At 38.8% G+C, this 20,758-nt stretch overlaps 1 protein-coding gene and 1 pseudogene across 1 annotated transcript in view; one reads left to right on the top strand and one right to left on the bottom strand.

The window, feature by feature from the left end:
• Positions 1 to 7,235: 7,235 nt before the first annotated feature.
• LOC102483028 (40S ribosomal protein SA pseudogene) lies at positions 7,236 to 8,097 on the top strand (annotated as a pseudogene).
• A 4,816-nt stretch (positions 8,098 to 12,913) lies between these two features.
• Positions 12,914 to 20,758, bottom strand: part of MOXD1 (monooxygenase DBH like 1) — a 127,594-nt gene continuing 119,749 nt past the window's right edge. The window contains exons 13-14 of the mRNA XM_006144367.3: positions 14,793 to 14,961; positions 12,914 to 14,109 (exon numbers count right to left, since the gene is read on the bottom strand). Coding sequence (XP_006144429.1) covers positions 13,939 to 14,109; positions 14,793 to 14,961 — 340 coding nt within the window. The 3' untranslated portion in view covers positions 12,914 to 13,938. The remainder of the gene's footprint in view (positions 14,110 to 14,792; positions 14,962 to 20,758) is intronic.

Below are 20,758 nucleotides of genomic sequence, written 5' to 3' on the forward strand. Positions count from 1 at the left end.
CTTTCTAGAATATGAAGAGGCCTGGAAAAGACCCTGATCCTAGAACAGCTAGGGCCATGACTGGAGGGTCCGGTGGCTATAGAAGAAGACATTCTGTTCCTTTTCTTAACCAAGTAATAGTGGGATTTCCCTCACCTACAGAGTAGTATTTCAGCAGGGACTGGAGAGGTGCCCCAGGCAACACCTCTTTTTTTTTTTTTTAATTTATTTATTCTTTACATTAATTCACTATACATCATTACAGCATACAAATGAATTTTCCATCCAAAATACACTGGTTATTGACTCAATCAAGCACATCAACATACATGTTATCAGCAAATAATTTTCCATTTCTTACATCTTGTATACTTTGGTTTTTGTTGTTGTTGTTGTTTTTTGTTTGTTTTTTGTTTGTTTGTTTTTTTCCATCCTTGATTCCCTATCCCTCACCCTTTGCCATGTCCCCTCCTCCCACATTGTCTCTGGTATCCATGGTTGCTTCCTATGCTTTTCCCCCCATTTAATTGATTTGCTAATGAACTTAATTAGTCTAAATATTTCCAATAGCAAGCGCAGCTGATATATACCTATACATGAACACAAGTCTGACGTTAGGCATAAACCTCAGTGAGTAGAATGAACGTACTATAAAGTAGTAGCTAGCTGGGGCTATATAGCTTACTGCAGTCATCAAATATGCATTTTTTTTAAATTTTGACAAGAATAGTTTTACTATTTTTTTTCTCCTGAAACTTTTTTTTTAAAATTACTTAACATTCATTCCCTGAGCATCATCACAACATACTAAATGTGGTTTCCCATCTAGAATAAACTGCATAGTGGCTTAATCATGCATGTTATCATTAATAATATTCGATTTCTACTTTCATAATATGTATATGTGTGTGTGTGTATATATATATATATATATATATTTTTTTTTTACCCCATGTTTGACCCTGTGCCCTTTCCCACTCCCTTATTATACTGTCTCTGCTGCAGCACCTCTTACTACTGGAAATGTGCTAAAAGTAACCAGAAGTTCCTCAGGTGCTGGCAGAGCTCAGTGTCCTTCTGCAGCTGTCTCTTGAACACCCTGCCCTTGGCAATTGGAAGGACTTGTAATTGTGTCTTGAACGTGCACCTCTCTAGTAGTGACTGAATAGTGGACACTGCAGTGAACAGAACTTTTGACTATACTCCTTCCACAAAAAAACATTCTTTCTGTGGGTTTCTCCTCCTCCAGACCCCATCTTGCCTTTGCTGTCTGAGTCCTGGGAAACCTCGCAGTGCTCAAGTCTGTCACCTGGTGGGCCTCTGTCTAGTGCTGTCTCTTTTGGGCAAAGGTGCCCGCCTTTCCAACAACCAATCTTCAGGGAGGGCCAGTGAAGGAGCCCCATGTTCTGAGGGGCTCCCCTCCACACGCAGCTAATGCAGCTCCCCAGGAATGGCATTTGGTCTCCTCAGAGTGCTTGTCAAGGGCACATCAGAGTTGAAGCATTCTTGTCCCCTACCCAGGCAGACTTCAAGCCCCAACCAAGTCTTGAACTTTAGGTTTACTCACCTCATGCCACCCTTTGACATGGGGTGATTTTCTACCCCCCACACGACTGCCCCCCGCAGGCACCATCCTCTACCACCCAGTCCCATGCATTCCCACTCCAGCTCCCTGCTGACAGAATGCGCTTGTGCTCCATTGTCCTTCCTCTCCAGGTCTCTAGTGTCTTTCTGCAATGCTTTGAATCTAGATTCTGCTTCCTCGAAAGCAGGGTGTTGGGCTAAAACACAAAAGAATGGCTGTTGGTGGAGTAAGAAGCGGGGAAGAGGGACACCATAGAGCTTGGAGCACAGCCCTGGGGTGTGCCTGCTTATGCTCTCTAACTGTGCGCAGGTCTCTTACCTCTGAGGATGTCTTTGCACCCTAAGGTGGAGACGCGACCTTCTGCAGCCTCTCCTATCCTCACTGCCCAGCCATTCTCAGCCTCTGACAATCCCATGTACTCTCAGATTCTATGGAATCCACTTTCAGCTTCCACATTTGAGCAAAGGTTGGCTAATGGGTACACAATTACAGCGAGGTGGGAGATAGAAGTTCTTTTGTTCTGTAGTGCAGTGCAGTAAACTTATTTAACAATAATTTAATGTGTATCTCAAACTAGCTAGAAGTGGGGATTTTGAGTGTGCAACACAATGAAATGATAAATGTTTGAGGCAATGGATATGCTAATTACCTTGACTTAGTCATTATATATTGTGTGGAAATATTACCCACATTACCCTGTACCCCCTACATACATATGATTGTTATGTCACTTAAATAAACTTTAAGAAATTATTATTATTATTATTATTACTGCTGTAGGGTATGCATGCTCCCAAAAATAGACAGAAAGGAAGAGAGATGGAGATTGAGAAATCACCACTCAAAAGGGCTGACCACTCCCTAATTCCTTCTCCTCTATTCTCCTTTCATGATTTTTTGGGTACACATGTCCAACCTGATCCTTAAGCCACCAGGTCCAGGACTTGAACCTTGCAGTCAGCCATGTGGGGTTCAGCCCCTTAACCTCCATGCCACCTGCTGGCCCCAAATATACACCTTTTAAAAAGGACACACTAATATCCCAGAATTAATAAAATATCTAAATGCTTTGGTGCTTTTCAATGTTAGTCTTTATTATTGCAGTGGCATGTATTACTGGATATCCTGGAGAAACGAATCTCATGATTTTCCAAGCTACGTAGAGCTTACATTTCACATAAGCCACCGGGTCTGGGATGCGAACCGCGGTCGATCACGTGGGAGTCCAGCAACATAGCCAGTACGCTAACTGCTGGTCCCAGAGTGCATGTTTTTGACACAAAGCTCCAAGAGATGTGTCCTCACGTAGAAAATTGTTGAGGCTTTAGAAATCCTCGCTGAACTCTCCTTGGCACATATGGTTCATGCTGTGGAAGATGAAATATTAGAGTCACGTGTGGGATCCCGCTTCTCTTGAAGCAGTGCTTCCCCACCGCACCTTAAAGCTGGCCCTCTTCGTGGGATCCCGCTTCTCTTGAAGCAGTGCTTCCTCACCTTCATTGTTTTTTATATTAACATCTTAAAAAAAAAGAAGAACAAGAAGAAGAAGAAAGAAACAGACCATAAATTCTAAACAGCGGATTGTAAATTTCTCGCTCGCTGTTTTCTATGTGCTAAGCACACAGGAGAAAATCGTGATTCACTGTGGGGAAGAATAATGGAAAGTCAGGTTTTAGAGCAGACCAGTGTGGGAGAAATTCCAACCTCGGGTCATTCTGTAAACATTCAAGTCAACACCAAAGATGAAAATGCATAAAGAAAGAATCTTTCAAGCTTTGTATTCCAGAAATGGGACTCACCTCTCTTGTGGAAAAGAATAAAAGTAACTCTTGGTATGCTTTATTCTTCCTAAATTAAAGAATTCTTATGTCACATGTGCCTTAAATTCAATCTCGGTCTTCAAGTTGAAAGCAAGTCCTGTGGGTATCTAACCCTTCAGAATCGAATCCTTCCAGAACCAGTGTGCTGATTTCCAGTCCCTAAGGAGGTGCTGAATGGCTGACCACAACCTTTTAGGTAGAAGTCAATGTCCCCCACTTTGTTATAAGGACTTGGTGTTAAAATAATAACATGAAAAAAGAAAACTCTCATCTCTGAATGTCTCATGATCCCAAATTCCTACATCCTCTAACTATTTAGAAGGCAGGAATGGACTTCATAGGATGCCCATATCATGCAAACAACTTCATATTAAGTTCAATTTTCATTATACTCCCTTTATTTTAAAGGCGAGAAAACAGGAAATTGAACACAGAAGTAGACCTCCTTTAGGGAAAAATGAAATTATTACGTCGTTTGCAAACAAAATGTTGTTCTATGCAAAAGTGCGTCATGGCTTTCCTGAAGGCCCAATTACATGTAGCTCGTTTTTAGATAGATCTACTTCGTGAACAGATTTATTTTTTGGAAAATAAAATATAGTAGGTATTTGCTGCATTAGTCAGAGGATTCTGGAAAGCAAGGGTTTTATCTTTTAATAAAATAAGCTCCTTTCATGTGTACATAAAATATAAAGTAACCTAGACAGCTTTCATTGCCCTACTCAGCTAGCTCATTCGTGAAAAAGATACTTGAATTCTAACAGATAGTATAATGTAAAGTTTCCTGTTCACTAAACAAGATTCAATGAAGCCAATGAATTTTATTTTTTATTTATTTATTTTGCCATAGGGCACTCGCACTGGGCATTTTGGATATGCATACATGAGTGCCTAGTATGATTTTTCAAGCCACCAGGTCTGGGACTTGATCCATGATCAGTCATGTGTCCCTGAAGCCTATGTATTTTTATTATGCTAAATACCGACTAAACAGTCCAGCTGTCAAACTAGAACATTTAAATTTAGCAATATTTCTCAGAAATGGATATGAGCAATAAATTTGGGTCATTTTTATTATTTGTTTTAAGCTGAAGTGGATACAAACACTCAGCCATGAATTTTTCAATATATTCCACTCATGTACACAAGACACTACGAAGAAACACTGAAATAAAACCATGATTTCATAATAAATTTGTTTTAAAAGGTGGCATTAGATGAAATATTTTGTTCTTAGAATGTAATACTAAAGAGAAATATAAAATCCTATTAGTATTGCATTCCAGACCACTCAACCCTTTGACCATATTCACCTGCTTAAGGCTCACTGTGGATTGCTTCCAGAGAAATTTACCACTCCATTTGCAAAGTGACAAACCTACCACAAGAGGGCACTGTGCTCCAAATTTAAGCAAACTGAAGCTAAAATTCACACCCGTAGAAACAGTGCTCTAGCCTGGCTTACCCAGAGCTCGTGCAGTTATTGGATCAAATGGCTTGCAGGCTGACACACCAATAGTTCTCACATCTGCTTTCTTGCCCGTGGAACTGTTCAGTTTCTGTTTTATCTTTATCCAGTCATTTTTTGCTTATGCCACACGATGGCGCTTCTTTCTTGATTATAGCTATGCTGCCTGTACTGAGCCAGCTGTCAAATTTGTTAACTTTTAAACTTTGGGTAGACAATCGGTATTATAATTTCTATGATGGAATATTTCTTGTACATAGGAGTTAAATAATTTTTGTAACTTTTAGTGTATCTTTTTTCATCTACTTATAAAATTGCTACTTTTAGAGACTTCTATTAAAGTAGATCAAATGTCAGAACAATGAAATGAAGAACAATTCTCACTGTTTTCTGAGGGACTTTAGCCAGTTCAGTCAATCTACAATATTCTTAAAATTTCCTGCAAAGAAGGAAAATACAGTCTATAATGAGAGGGAAAGGTTGATCAGTTGAGACTGACTTAAAGATGCCAACAGGAAAGAATTAGTATGTGGAGACATTACAATAGTTATTATACCTGTATTTCATGTGTTCCAGATGGTAGTGGAAAGATCGAGCATGTTAAGTAAAGGCATGGAAAATATAAAAAAGATTCTACTCAAATTCCTAGAGATGAAATTATTAAAGATGAAAACTACTATATCCTTGATGATAAATGCACCAAATGGTGATAATGTATAAGACGTGACTGAAGAAAAGATTAATACATTTAAAGTCATAGCAATAGAACTACTTAATATGGAACACAGTTATAAGAAAAGGTTGCATTAGGAGTCAGCAGGTGGCATGGCGGTTAGGGTGTTGGACTGCCATAGGGTGAACTACTGATTGAGCCGAGGACCTGGTTTCTTGAAAATTATGCCAGGCGTGTGTACATAGGTGCCCAGAATCCCAGGAGGAAAATGGAGAAGGGACTGCTATATGGCCATCCCCCTTAGGGGGTGATTTCTTACTTTCCCTCTCACTGTTTTTATCTCTGGCCAGCACACTTGCCCTATGGCAAAAATCTTGAGAAAAAAAAAAATAGAATACCAAAAACTGTAAGACAACTTTAAAGAGCCAAGACTGCCTCAATAATTGGAATTTCTGGGACCAGCAGTTAGCGTAATGGCTATGTCGCTGGACTCCTATGTAGTTGACCACGGTTCAAGTCCTGGACCCAGTGACTTAAACTCACACCGGGCGTGTGTGCGTGCGTGCCCAAGATCCCGAGAGGAGAATAGAGGAGAAGGGACTGTGGCATGGCCATCTCCCCGGGAGGTGATTTCTTGCTTTCTATCTCTCTGTCTCTCTCTGTCTTTCTGGCAAGCACAAGCATCCTATAGCAAAAACCTGTCCAGAAAAAAATAATAATAATTGGAATTTCTGAAGAAAAAGGATACAGAAAAAAATTAAAAATTAATAGCCATAAAAATGCCAAACATTATTTAAAGAATTATAAACCTCAGATCCAAGAACCTAACCCAAGTACAATAAACATGAAAAAAAGCTTATATACAAGGGATATCATAATCAAATTACCTAAAGCTAGTGATACATAGAAGCAGTCAAAGGAAAGAGCCCATAGGATGTTTTCACCAGAAACAGAGTAAAAGGGCAACATCTTTAAAACACTGAGAGGAAAACCGTTAGCCTAGAGTTCTCTACCCTCAAAAAATGATCTTTTAAAAGGAGGGAGGAATAAAAACTTAAGAATACAGCAGCTGACAGAATTGATCATGAGCAGACCTGTACTACAAAAATGGTTAAAGGGAATCTGACAAGCAAAAGGAAAATGATACCAGATAGAAAACTTAATCTACACCAGGGGCTGAAAATCATCACTGCATTGTTAACTACATGGATAAAATAAAGACTTTGGGGGCTGGCAGGTGGCGTGGTGATTAAGGGTGCTGGACTCCCACATGGCTGACCACGGTTCGAGTTCCGGACCTGGCAGCTTGCTTTCTCACTTTTCCTCTCTCTCTCATTTTCTCTCTGGTCAAGTTAAAATAAGTAAATAAATAAATAAAGTTAAATAAAATAATTCTTTAAAAAATACACTACAGCTAAAATAATATCATCTGTTATAGAATTTATAACAAATGTAAAAATAAAATACTACAGATATTGTAAAAACTATGCATGGATTTCAAAAATTTTTGTACCAAGATAAACTCATGATTTAAGTCCATTTTTCCCATAAACGTTTTGATGTCCCCTCTCACATGATAACAATGGTAAAAATGTTTGAAGGGGACAGACAAAAGTGATAGATTACACTTTAGCTTTCCGCACTACCCTTCCAAGGGTCCATTCGGCCTTGTTCTGGGTTCCTGTCGTAACTTAGCGGGACACTTTCACGATGTCCGGCGCCCTTGATGTCCTGCAGATGAAGGAGGAGGATGTCCTCAAATCCTTTGCCGCAGGAACCCACTTAGGTGGCACCAACCATGACTTCCAAAGGGAGCAGTACATCCACAAGAGGAAAAGTGACGGCATCTCCATCATAAATCTGAAGAGGACCTGGCAGCTCGTCCATTGTTGCCATGGAAAACACTGCTGACATCAGTGTCATATCTTTCAGGAACACTGGGCAGAGAGCTGTGCTGAAATTCGCTGCTGCCACTGGAGCCACTCCTATTGCTGGTCGCTTCACTCCTGGAACCTTCACTAACCAGATCCAGGCAGCCTTCCGGGAGCCATGTCTTCTGGTGGTGACTGATCCCAGGGCCGACCACCAGCCTCTCACAGAGGCGCCTTATGTCAATCTACCTACCATTGCTCTGTGCAACACACATTCTCTGCGTTATGTGGATGTTACCATCCCATGCAACAACAAGGGGGCTCATTCGGTGGGTCTGACGTGGTGGATGCTGGCCAGGGAAGTTCTGCGTGGCACCATCTGCCGTGAGCGCCCGAGGGAGGTCATGCCTGATCTCTACTTCTACAGAGATTCTGAAGAGATTGAAAAGGAGGAGCAGGCTGTAGCTGAAAAGGCTGTGACCAAGGAGGAATTTCAGGGTGAATGGGCTGTTCCAGCTCCTGAGTTTACTGCCACTCAGCCTGAGGTCGCAGACTGGTCAGAAGGCAGGCAGGTGCCGTCTGTGCCCATCCAGCAGTTCCCTACTGGAGACTGGAGTGCTCAGCCTGCCACTGAAGACTGGTCTGCAGCCCCCACTGCTCAGGCCACTGAATGGGCGGGAACAACCACCGAGTTGTCTTAAGTCTGCTTTTCCACACTCTTATACAAAGTGGAAATAAGGTTGATAAGGAAAATAAACAACAGTTTATTTTTAAAAAGGTGATATATTACACTTTATATTAACTTCTTACACTATATGTGAAGTACTGAACTATTACTTATAAGTATACTTATGAAAGTGCCCTAGAGAACTTTAAAAATTCCATTAATAATGCATATTATGAAAACATTATGCATACATTTCAAACATTTTTGCAACAAAATAAACTTGTACTTTCATTCTATGTTTCTATGGGTTTTTTTTGTTTGTTTGCTTTGGAGAGGTTTTTTCGCTATAGGGCACGTGCGCTCGCTAGACAGGCAGAGAGAGACATAGAGACAGAAAGCGAGAAATCACCCCCCGGGGTGATGGTCACACAGCAATCCCCTTCTCCCCCATTCTCCTCTTGGGATCTTGGGCATGCACGCACAGGCGCCCGGGTCCAGGACACAAACTGTGGTCGACGAAGTGGGAGTCCAGCGACATAGCCATTATGCCAACTGCTGGTTCCTTTTTTTTTTTTTTTTAAGAGTAGTAACACTTTTCATTTCCACTTTTTACTTTGGAATAGCATAAGACTCATGAGACGGTGAACGTTTAATACAAGTTGTTCCTGTGTACCTTCCCCCAGCTTCTCCCTGTGACTTCTTCTATACTCACAGTGCAGTTTCAAACCAGTACTTTGATGCTGGTATTAATACAGTGCAATAAATTAAACTGTAGACAATATTTGGATTTCATTAGTATTTTGACGATGTGTGTGTGTGGAGAAGTAATATTTCAATGAAGGATCACAATTTGTATACAGAACTCTTCCATCACCAAAAAGAAAGCTCTTCATTTTGTGAGTGAATCAAACTGACTTCACCTTGTGAGAACGAACTCTCCCCCCTCCCCAGTCTAGAGTTACATCTTACTAGCCCCAAGGAGGACTTTCTGCTTAGGTTAAATTCTGTATAAATTGTTACCTGGGGTGGTCATGCCAATCCTCATTGGCACCACTGACCTTTGAGAAAGGAAAAGCTAACAATATTTGACCCCAGGGCAGTGATGTCTCCCCACCCCACCCCCTGCAACATGACCCTAATCCTCCTGAAGTTCGCCCATATTGTTCAGCCTGTCTGCTTATCTTTCAAAAGCTTTAATTTGAGGCCAGCAGGTGGTATGGTGGTTGATGTGCCGTACTCCCACAAGGTCCACCATGGCTTGAGTCTCGGACTCTGTGGCTTGAAAATCATACCAGGTGCATGTGCATGTATGCCAAAATAACAAGAGGAACATGGAGAAGAAGGGATTGTGGCTGGGCATTCCTCCTTGGGGGTTACTTCTTTCCTTCTCTCTGCCTCTCTCCAGTGAGCACACATGCCCTAAGGCAAAAACCTAAAACAAAACAAAACAAAACAAAAAAGCAAAAAGTCCTCAACGCTGTAGTTTACCGTGAGAGGAAATGGACTATGCCACTCTGTATGTGTGAAGATCACTCTTGGCAGATCCTTATCCCACTCTGTAAGTTACTCCATGATATCAACCTGTTGTCAGACCTTCTGTAGTACTGCTCTGATGTTGTTCAGTCTCAGAGCCTCTTTGAGAGACTTTATTTCAACCTTAACTTCCGGCAACCACCGGTATGTTCTCGATCACTGTATTTGGGTCACTGTGATAATGTATATAAATTGGATGGTGTAACCTGTACAGATTGACTGCACTACATTTCCCATTACAAAACAGTGGTATTGTAGCTTGGAAATTTTCAGTAGCAGCCAATTAGGTGGTGATTTTTTTTAAATCTATCTTGTAGGCTTCTGAGTTCATGAAGCTACATCACGGAAATGGTGCTCTATTGTAGCATTTTAACAAAGTGATCCCTGACCATAAGGCATGGCCTTCAGCTGGTTTTACAGTGCTGTTTACTGTGTTTTTCTACCGACAATAAGACAGCCCATGAAAGAACTTTATATACTCCTGCTTTATTTATGATGTCTGGCATTACATGCTCTATATAACATTGGTAAAAACACTTCAAATTCAAATTTTTAAGAGTTTTAAAAAGCATATTTATGTAGCCCATTTCATAATTTCAGAAAGATTCCACTATCATTTATAATAAGTATACGCAATCATGTGCTATACTTTAAAGGAGTTACAAAGAAAATTGCTGAAAACTTTTCCGTTAAATCACATTAAACAGTCTAATAAACATACATTTGAAAATAACTATTTTAAAGAGATTTAAAAATTATATCCTAGTTTCTTCATTGTGCTTGGAATCAGCTGTAAATCAAGGTTTCGTTCATTGTAAAGTAGTAAGGCAAAGATTTAAGGTCAAGTCTACACACTGGAAAGGTATGAAGAAGTACAATTACCCAGAGACTAAGCACTGTGTGACAATTTCAAGAAACAATACTTTCCTGTACATAACACACAATTAGCTACAGTGTAGACTCAAGACTATCCCCCTGTCCAAGTCCTTTGTTTACCCATTCCACTTCAGAGTTCTCCCTTCACTCCCGTAGGCAGTGTGCTCAAAAGTGTGACTTATAAATTAGATAGCATCAAATAGATCCAAATCACATTTAAAAATATTTCTCTTGGAGACACTAGCATATCTTCCTTTAAAAAATACCTTCTCCTGGAACCAGCAGTTAGTGTAATGGTTATGTCACTGGACTCCCATGTAGCTGACCATGGTTTGAGTCTTGGACCCGGTGGCTTAAACTCACGCCGTGCGCATGTGCATGCGTGCCCAAGATCCCAAGAGGAGAATGGAGAAGAAGGGATTGTGGCGTGACCATCCCCCCTTGGGGGTGACTTCTCACTTTCTGTCTCTCTGTCTCTCTCTGTCTTTCTGGTGAGCACACGTGCCTAATACAAAAACCTCTCAAAAAATAATAAAATAAAAAATATCTTCTCTGGGGCCACCAGGTGGCTTGGAGGTTAAGGCAGCTGAATCCCACATGGCCTACTGAGCAGTTCAAATCCCAGACCCAGCAGCTTGAAAATCACACTGGATGTGTGTGAATATGTGCCCGAAATTCCTAGAGGTGAAGGAAGGGAAAGGGATTGTGGCATGGCCATCTCCCCAGGGGGTGATTTCTCAGTTTCCCTCTCTGTTACTCTTTGGCAAATGCACCTGCTGTATAACAAATTTATATATATGTATACATATATATGTTAGGGATTAGCAGATGGCATAATGGTTACATTGCTGGACTCCCACATAAAGGGATTGTAACATGGCCATCCCCCTTTGGGGGGGGTGATTTCTCATTTTTTTGTCTGTCTCTCTGGTGAGCACACATGCCCTATACCAAAAATCTCACTGTTAACTATTGTATTTGAATACATTTTTCCTGTAGGAAATATGGAAAATAGGTAATTCTAAAAATACCACTAACATTATGGTAAATACTACACTTAATTGTACATGCTATATATGCCAAATATTATGATAAGTAAAGATGTATACTACCGGTGAAAAGAAATTATATCCTACAGCCTTCAAAACTGATGCTATATTGACTAAGTAAAGAGGACTCAAAAATAAAAGACTTTAAAAAAAAAAATATCCCTACCCACAATCTCTGGTTTCCTCACTAGATTTGAGCCTTCAATTTCATAGTCACCATCGTAGTTCAAGTATGTAGCCGTGTCTGGCTCAAGACTGAATGGCTGACAGCAAGTTAAAATGATTTAAAGGCTGCATATGGATTTCCCACAGAACTCATATACATCAATGAAGCAAAAGACAGACTGTAGGAAATCTCTTTTAGCCATAAAAAATGGGAGGTTTTAAAAGGAGGGAAGAGAAGTTTTCCCTGAATAATTAGCAATCACCCAACTGACAAGAAAGCCGGCCCCCTCAAGAGCAGCCCTCCAAGTGCACTGCCCGTACAATCATCACAGTTTAAAAGGAGGGAAGAGAAGTTTTCCCTGAATAATTAGCAATCACCCAACTGACAAGAAAGCCGGCCCCTCAAGAGCAGCCCTCCAAGTGCACCGCCCGCACAGTCATCACAGTTGACTCTAATCCTGTGGCTTTACAATCTGGAGACTATGACGTTTCAAAGAACATAGTTCTTCATATGCAGACTAAATAGTCATTGGAAAGCAAAAGCCAACTGAGTGACGGTGTTTTGTTCTCATATAATCTATCCTAATTTCAAATACAATGTCAATTCTCCAAAACCATATCTACCTATGCGAATTCCTTGGAGGAAAAAAAAATGTCACTTTCTTCCTAGCAACATTAGTGGAAAAATTGATTCCCTTGGCTAGCTACACAAAGGCAAGCTTCCAAAGCGGTTTATTTTTTTTCTTAGCTGGTATGTTCATCTTCCTCACGAAGAATAAGGAAAATAATTTAATATCAAGTAATTTCCAAAGGAAATGATTTAACTTTGGCATCCCAGATTCAGAAACTGTGAAGTAAAAATAAACATGAAATTTTAAAGAGGGAGTGTTTGGGATTATTATATTTCTTGTATAAATATTTGGATGGAAAAAAATCATAGAATCTGATATAGCATTTACACAATAAAAAGAAATAAAGCTCACTATAAAATATGCCTCATAAATATTTAAAACCTGTCATCAAATGGACAAATTCTGAGAACCAAGAAGGAAACCCTCCAACACATAATATTTATTTAAAAGACAATGTATTTTGTGTCAAAAACATTGTTTGCAGGTAGAAAAGACTTAAAATGGCATAGAAAAAAAGATGCAACTTTTCTCATTGATTTTACTGACATCAGTACAGAATAGCTTGATTCGCTCAAGGAGTATAAGATATCACACAAAAATTTAATTCATTTTGTTTATTGATATGATCCAAACATATTTACCTGAAGAAATGAGGAAACGGCATAAAACAAGATTCAGCTAAACTTCAATTGTTGATCATTTTATATGGAAAATCAATTTATTGACTAATATAGAAATAAGTCTACAACCATGACTCGCGCTGTTCCGGCATGCAGGGTGTGTGGGACACCCAACGTTGTCGATGAGGAGCCACGTGAGCTTGCCCCTCCAATACTGGCTACACTGCCTGGCTTTGACTTGGAACCTCAAAAAAGGTTTCCCCCACCCCCAGCATGGGGTTCAAGCCAGCTCCAAGTCCTCCTCAGCCTACAATCAGTCACATTCCATTTCCAGGTTCCTCATCACCTTTCTTTTCAGATAGTATCAGAGCTCTAAAGAAGAGAGTACTGAGCAGGGAAGGAGTGGAAAGTACTGAGAGGTGGGCGTGGGTGATGTGGGGGGTATTGATAAACCCAGAGAAATGAAGAGACTAGAGTGGGTATCATCTACAAGCATTGAGGAAAGAGGGCCATGAGTAGTTCAGAAAAGACCAGAACTGGATCACGCTGCAGACCGGAAGGACTGTTAGTGTGCTTGCAAGGCCACACTCAAAGAACCATAAAGAAAATAACCGGAATGGAGAATCATTCTTGTATTTTAAGCCGAAGGCATTTTTTAAAAAAATTACAGAAGTCATGCAAAGAAAAGTAACAATGAATGCTTAAATAAAATGGAATATAAAAGGAAATCTTTTATTTCCACTTGGCGGTCCAATTTTTAAAGAAAGGTTATGCTAAGTCTGGCTAGTTTCTTTTGATTGGCCCTCTGTACCTAACATCAGACATTTCTGAGGCTAAGCAGAGAATTCAATGGCATCTCCCAGGGAGATGGGGAAAGGGGAAGGAGAGAAGGACGGAGTGTGTGAAAGAAAACTCTCCACACTCTTCGTGCCCAGAGTGGACACAGTCTTTAACCTGCACTTTAAATGGTATGAAAGACGCCATCCTCCACACAGCACAGTTAGGACCACTGGTGCCTGGTGCTTAGAACACTGCCAAGGAGCGTGAGGCACATGAGCAGCTGGACGGAGACATTTCTGTGCAGAGAGGAGGAAGAAGATGTTCTGCACACCTGAGGTTGTGCTTTATACGGTCTCTCTATGTCTGGAGGTAATGCAGTCATTCCTTGAATCTGAAAATGAAAGAACAGACAATACAAGTGAGCAAGTGAGTTAAGATCTGGATTGTGGCCAAGTCTGCTCAGTCATCCACTTTTCTGGATAAAGGGGACCAGGGATGACTCTGGAAGATTCAAACAGCAAGGGAGTGAGAAACACAGGGCTTAGCAGGAAGGTAGAACAGAATCAGACACTCCTTTTGGAGAAAATATATAAAGCAGGCCCCATTAGTTTTCTTGTTTCTTTTTCCTTGTTTTTCTTTTTTACTTAATTTTATTTATTCCTTCATTTATTTTAATTTGACCAGAGAGAGAGAGAGAGAGAGAGAGAGAGAAAGAGAGAAAGAAAGTGAGAAAGCAAGCCAGCAGGTCCAGGGCTTGAACCGTAGTTGGCCATGTGGGAGTGTCCAGCATCTTAACCACCATGCCACTTGCTGGTCCTGGCCCCATTGGTTTTTGAACTGCTCTTCTCAACCTAGCTGTGCTTCATCCCAACATTAGTTTTAGAATAAATTTTCCTCTTTGAAACAAGTGGAATCAGGAGTTTTCAGATACTGAGCAAATAAACTATCAGATATTTCAAAAGACAACTGGCCCATTGGATTTATGAATCCATGACTATAGAGTTTCCTGTTGTGGAGTCAGGTGAAATACCACATGGAGCTTCTCAGAGGTTAAAACAAACTTGCAAGGCTTACCGACCACTCTGCATTGTCTGTCTTGGAGCATCTCACGTTCACTGGTAGGCTGAGGACAAGCTTGTTGAAGGAGATACCTTCCTTTTTAGTCCATTTAAATTTATTCATTGCATCCATGAAAGAAAGGTTTTTATACTGCTTGGGGCTTTTGATAATGAAAGGCCAGGTCCTGAATTTAAAATAAACACCCACTGTTATATTCAGAGCAAATAATAATAATAATACATGTTCTCTCCACTTTGCAACATTCCAAACTGCAATACATCTTATACTTATTCACCTGCATACACATAGATAACCCCATGGAAAGCACTGATGAGCTCATCAGAGGTTATTAGAAGAAATAACGTCTCTTCGAAGAATGGTATTCCTTGTTTCTATGGCAGGTGACCATAACATTCAGATGAAGACGTTGGTTCAGAAAGCCTCTCGGAGCCTCACAAGTCCTTCCTCATTTGTTATGACTAGGTGATAATATAACTGATAAACATTAGTTTCTGAAGGGTGTGATGCTAATGGTATAATAAAGAAGCCTGTAAATTCTTGACAGATACTGTGACAGATATAAAATTCAAATTCATACAGTAGAAAAGCCTGACCCCTGCTGGCTGCCCTGTTTAGGCTCACCTAAGTGATAGTATAAACACACACACACACACACACACACACACAAGAATCTAAACCAGTATTTTTTAAATTTTACTAAGGAAAAAATAATAGTAGATACAGTAAGCTTCTGTTTGTCATTCTAAAAAAAGCACATGTTAACTATCTGCTGTGGTTTGAATGTCTCCTCTAAAACTTGCTGAAATTCTTTTATTTCTCCTTTTCTTTTTCTTTTCCTTATCCTTTTTTTTTTTTTTTAAATTTACTATAGGGTACATAAATTCGCCAGAGAGAGACAGAGAGAAAAAGAGAAAGCGAGAAATCACCCCTTGGGGAGATGGCGACACCTCAATCCCTTCTCCTCCATTTTCCTCTTGGAATTTTGGGCCTGTACACACGTGACATGTGTGTTTTTCAAGCAATCGGTCCAGGATTCCAACTGCACAGTCATGCAGGAGGGATTCTGTTGCCTTAGCCACCAGGCCACTGGCTGTCCCCCATATTGAAATTAAATTGCCATTGTAACAGCATTGGAGTGGGGGGGAACATTAAAAGATAGGTCATGAGGGCTCATGCGTGAAATAATAACATTATCACAGGAGAAGGTTAATTATTGTAGGAGGTGGCTCCTGAAAAACTGGTAAGCTTAGCTCCCTCCTCTGTGTATCATGCATGTTCCTTCACCTTCCCATCTTCTACATGTGATGATGCAGCACAAAGCCCTACAAAGCCCTCACCAGGTACAGCCACTTGACCTTGGCCTTCCTGGTCTCCACAACTGTGAGCTGAATGCATTTCGTTCATCATAAATTACCCAGTCTGCAGTATCCTCTAATAGCAGAGTAAAATGAACTAAGACAATGTCAAAGAAAGGAAGATGAAATCCCAGAAAAATTATATAACCTGCTTGACAAGATACTCAAGTGATGTCTTTCATAAATATAAGTTTATGAGTGATTATTGAAAAAGGGAAAAGTATGTCGGCATATCAAAATTTTTACATGAACTAATAATCCATGGATCTCTGAGAAGATTATCACAGGCGACCAGTGTTTGGCTCCCATGACACACCAAGAAGATGATCCAGTAATTTTCAGAAATTACCAAATGATTTTTTTAAAGAGATTCTTGCTATAGGGGGTGTGTGCTTGCCAGAGAGACAGAGAAAGAGAGACAGACAGAAAGTGAGAAATCACTTCCCCAGGAGGAATGGTCACACCACAACCCCTTCCCCTCCATTCTTCTCTCGAGATTTTTGGGCATGCACACACATGCGCCTGGCATGAGTTTAAAGCCTCTGAGTCCAGGATTCAAACCACGGTTGGCCATGTGGGAGTCTAGTGATGTAATCAACCATTACACCATCTGCTGGTCCCAGAAATTACCAAAAAGTTTACCTCCAGCTGAGGAAGCTACTTTGTCAATATTGGTCATAAGTTCCTCATTTATTTAATTCACTGCACACTTTCTAACACATATAACCAAGTCAGGCACATTGAATGTTATCTTTTTCAGTAAATTAAGCATCTTCTATTAACTTTCTATAGACATGAAGATCAATTTTAAGGTTGAAATTAAAATTCAGTCTCCATACTCTAGTAAGTGAGAAAATAAGAAAAATAATGGGTAACACGTATCTTTCTATTCAGCCCTAAATTCCTTTTTTCTCTAACTAAAATCTCTTAATCTATGTTGGGTTTCAAATGCATTATTTTACACAGAAGCTTAATGTACCACGAAGTAAGATGAATCAGCATCACACTAAATTAAACATATGCAGCACTGACATAAAATATATAGCATCTTATAGTTGAATTGTGATGACTTACATAGAGATAGAATCTAGAATAAATATAAACCAAAACCTTGGCATATTTGCACACGACAACCATTTAAATGCACTAAAAGCTACAGCTAGGTTTTAATAAATATCAAATCATTTTAAGATGAAATATAACACATGAAATTTACTTTTCCACAAAGATAAGGTGCCCATCTGAAAAAGAGAAAATCAGCTTTACAACCAGGGAAATGATATGAGAAAGTTGTCATTTTGTAACCACTTACATTACCACAAGGTGGCACTTGCATCTCTGCTAAGGTGCTTAGGTGAAATAAATTCTCTGAATTCTCTGCATCCTTGCTGATAAGAGTGAATGAGTATAATCTTTATACTTGGATTAAATCTTAAAAAGCTGTGCTGCTATAAGTCGGTAAATACTATTTATTGAAATTCCACAGCATAAAGTTACAGAAGAGATACAACTTTTACTATAGATAAGTAGGAAATGATAAACCCAAAGGATCATACGTTGGAGACATATGACAAAGGTTGGGTGACCTGGGGATGTGGTCACCAGCCTTCTAAGATGGCATCTGTGTCTCATATTTATCATCTCCTTCCACTTCCATGAACTTTGTTGAGGTCCCTATTGTATAATAACATTAAACCAACCAAGTTTCTACTTGTCATCTCTAATCTTCCCGTCCTATCCTATACCATACTTTCAGATTATCCCCTGGAAAGTAGCGAATAAGACAGAAAAAGGAAAAATCCTGATTAAGTGCATATTTATTCTGAGTATTTTTCTTAAAAAGACTAGATTTTAAAGCAGAGAGAGGTAACCTTCTGGTAGCTTCTGCTATTATTGAGACTTGCTAGAAACATTAGTAAAGTTATATAAGTGAACATATTTATACTTCTGTACATCTGAGCACTGTACAAAATGTCTAGAATAAATATAAACCAAAAACTTGGCATATTTGCACATGACATCCATTTAAATGCACTAAAAGCTACAGCTAGATTTTAATAAATATCAAATCATTTTAAGATTAAATATAAAAAATAAAATTTACTTTTCTACAAAGATAAGGTGCCCATTTGAAAAGGAGAAAATCCTAATTAGGTGCATATTTATTCTTCATAGGCAGATATACATATAAATAAAAGTTATTATTTATATATCACTGTAGTTCATTTTAAAAATGTGTTTATGATTAAATACTTCTGTGTAATTTTCCTTTGCAAATTCAGTCTAAACTGAGATAATGTTTTTCTCTGTGACAGGAGCAAAACTTACTATAATACAAAATGGTGCAGTAAGTTTTGTTTTTCCAGAAAAAAAAAGTAATATATATTTGTAAATTCAGACCAATTGATGATAATTTTAAAAGTTCAATAAGTTTTATACCTGGTACCTCTGCTCTACATAACTCAAAAAGGAGATGGAGGAAGATAATCTGTGGTTACATTTCTTATTGGATCCTCCCTGAAAATTCCACTCCTCTTTTAAAAGTTTTATTGCTAGTGCTTTTGGGGGAGAGGAGGGGAAGCAGAAAGGAAGAGAGATGGAAGATCCAACCAGAAAACAATGCCTATGTACATAGAACTGAGTGAATTTTATCACAGATTCTCCCTCCATCAAGCAAATAAATGATCAAAACCTAGCAAAACAAGCAAGAACTCATCAACAGACTGCCACCCCTGGCCATGGTGCAGTAACTGATACTGCATTTATTCTCTCACTGTAAAAAAAAAAAAATGTCAAAATTGAACAAACTATGAAATATCTGCTTTTGGACATTGGAAAATAGGCAGCACAGAACTATGGTCTCCAAAAGAAAGGGAAAAATGAAGTGTTCAAACACTGTATTTATAGTAGATTTCTGCCTGGAAGCACTTTCTAGACTATGATGTAGAAAGAGGATTTCTAAGCAGAAAATGACCATCACCATGAGCAAAGGTGACAAAAACCAGACTTAAGGTAATTTGAGCAGTTAAAATTGCCAAGGCAGAATATTAGAGTGGAAAAATATTCACATAGAAATCTCTTTAAAAATTTGATAAGAATAGCCTAAATCCATGACTGAATTATAAGCCAACTGTATTTAGGGTAAAATTCCACAAGGCTGGATAAAAAACAACTAGGACATTGTAAGCCAAACAATTCCCAGAGCCCACAGAGAGCTGGTAGACATTCAAGTTTCAACTAGCCAGAGTAGAATATCTTTGTTGACAACACAGAAATTCAGTAGAGACCTGAAACTGGGCCAAGTCTTCATAGTAAAGCTAAATAAGCCCAAGACAAAAACATTTATTCTAGATTCACAGTAACAAGGCTTTTAAAAAAATAAAAACAATCTAGTACCAATCAACATAAAATTCACAATGTCCATTATCTATGTCTAGTCTAAAATTACTAGGCACATGAATAAGTATGTAAACATGAACCTAAACCAGGAGAAAAATCGGCTGATACTCTAAGACCTAAAAATAATAGAGATCGGAGAATTAATAGATTTGAAAAAAAAAAGAAATATTATAAACAGAACATGTAAAAATTCTATACTGAAAACTACAAATAATGCTGAGAGAAATTAAAGTAATTTAAAAAGTAAAGAGGCATAGTATGTTCACATGGGACTCAATATTGTTAAGATTCATTCTCTCAATGGATCTAGAATCAACATAATCCCAACCAGATCCCAGAAGAGTTTTTTAAAGAAGAAATTGACAAGTTGATTTAAGTACATACATGGAAATAAGTGAACTAGAACTATCGAAATAAGTTTGGAAAAAGAAAAAATGACAAACCTTGAAAACCTACATTCTCTTATTTCAAAAAACTATAATAACCAAGTGTGGTATTATAGTAAGTTTAAATATACACAGCAATAAAAAAGAACAGAATTCAGAAATAGTTAACATTTGGTTAAATAGTTTTCCAACAAATATTGCAACATAATCCAATAGTAAAGAAGTATTTTTGATCAAATGGTTTTTGAACATATTCATATTCATATGAAAAACAATGAATCTTGGATTAATCTCAGCAACACATTAAAAATTTATTCACAATAGATCATTAACCTAAATGTGAAAGCTAAAACTGGAGACATTTTCAAAAAAAGCAGGAAATAAAAGAAAACAGGATAAAAACCTCACAGCTTTGGGCCAACAAAGATTTCTCAGAAGGATATCAAAACTCCTAAACTTCTTCACAATCTAAGTACATGAAGTTGGGAAGTACGCAGTAAAGCTAAGTCTCACTGATTGGAAGGTGAGGCTTGAGGCCTGCAACAGATCTGATAGCATGACTTAATGTCTGGGTTATTCCTTCAAGGAAAGTGATTCAGCCCCAGACAGTCAGAAAACATCCTTGAACAATTTTTTAATAAAATTTGAGAAAGAAATAGCATACACTTTGTAATAGAGAGTATATAATTATAACCCTGCACCCACAATCTTTTACTTTCAAAATATAGAAATGAATATAAAATAAAACCCTCAAATCTCACACTGATGTGGAAAGAAAGAAAACTAAGTTAAAATATGCTTAAAAGGAAGTCAAGAATTC

The sequence above is a fragment of the Tupaia chinensis genome, unplaced genomic scaffold, assembly GCF_000334495.1.
Source record: "Tupaia chinensis unplaced genomic scaffold, TupChi_1.0 Scaffold000117_2, whole genome shotgun sequence".
Lineage (NCBI taxonomy): Eukaryota > Metazoa > Chordata > Mammalia > Scandentia > Tupaiidae > Tupaia > Tupaia belangeri.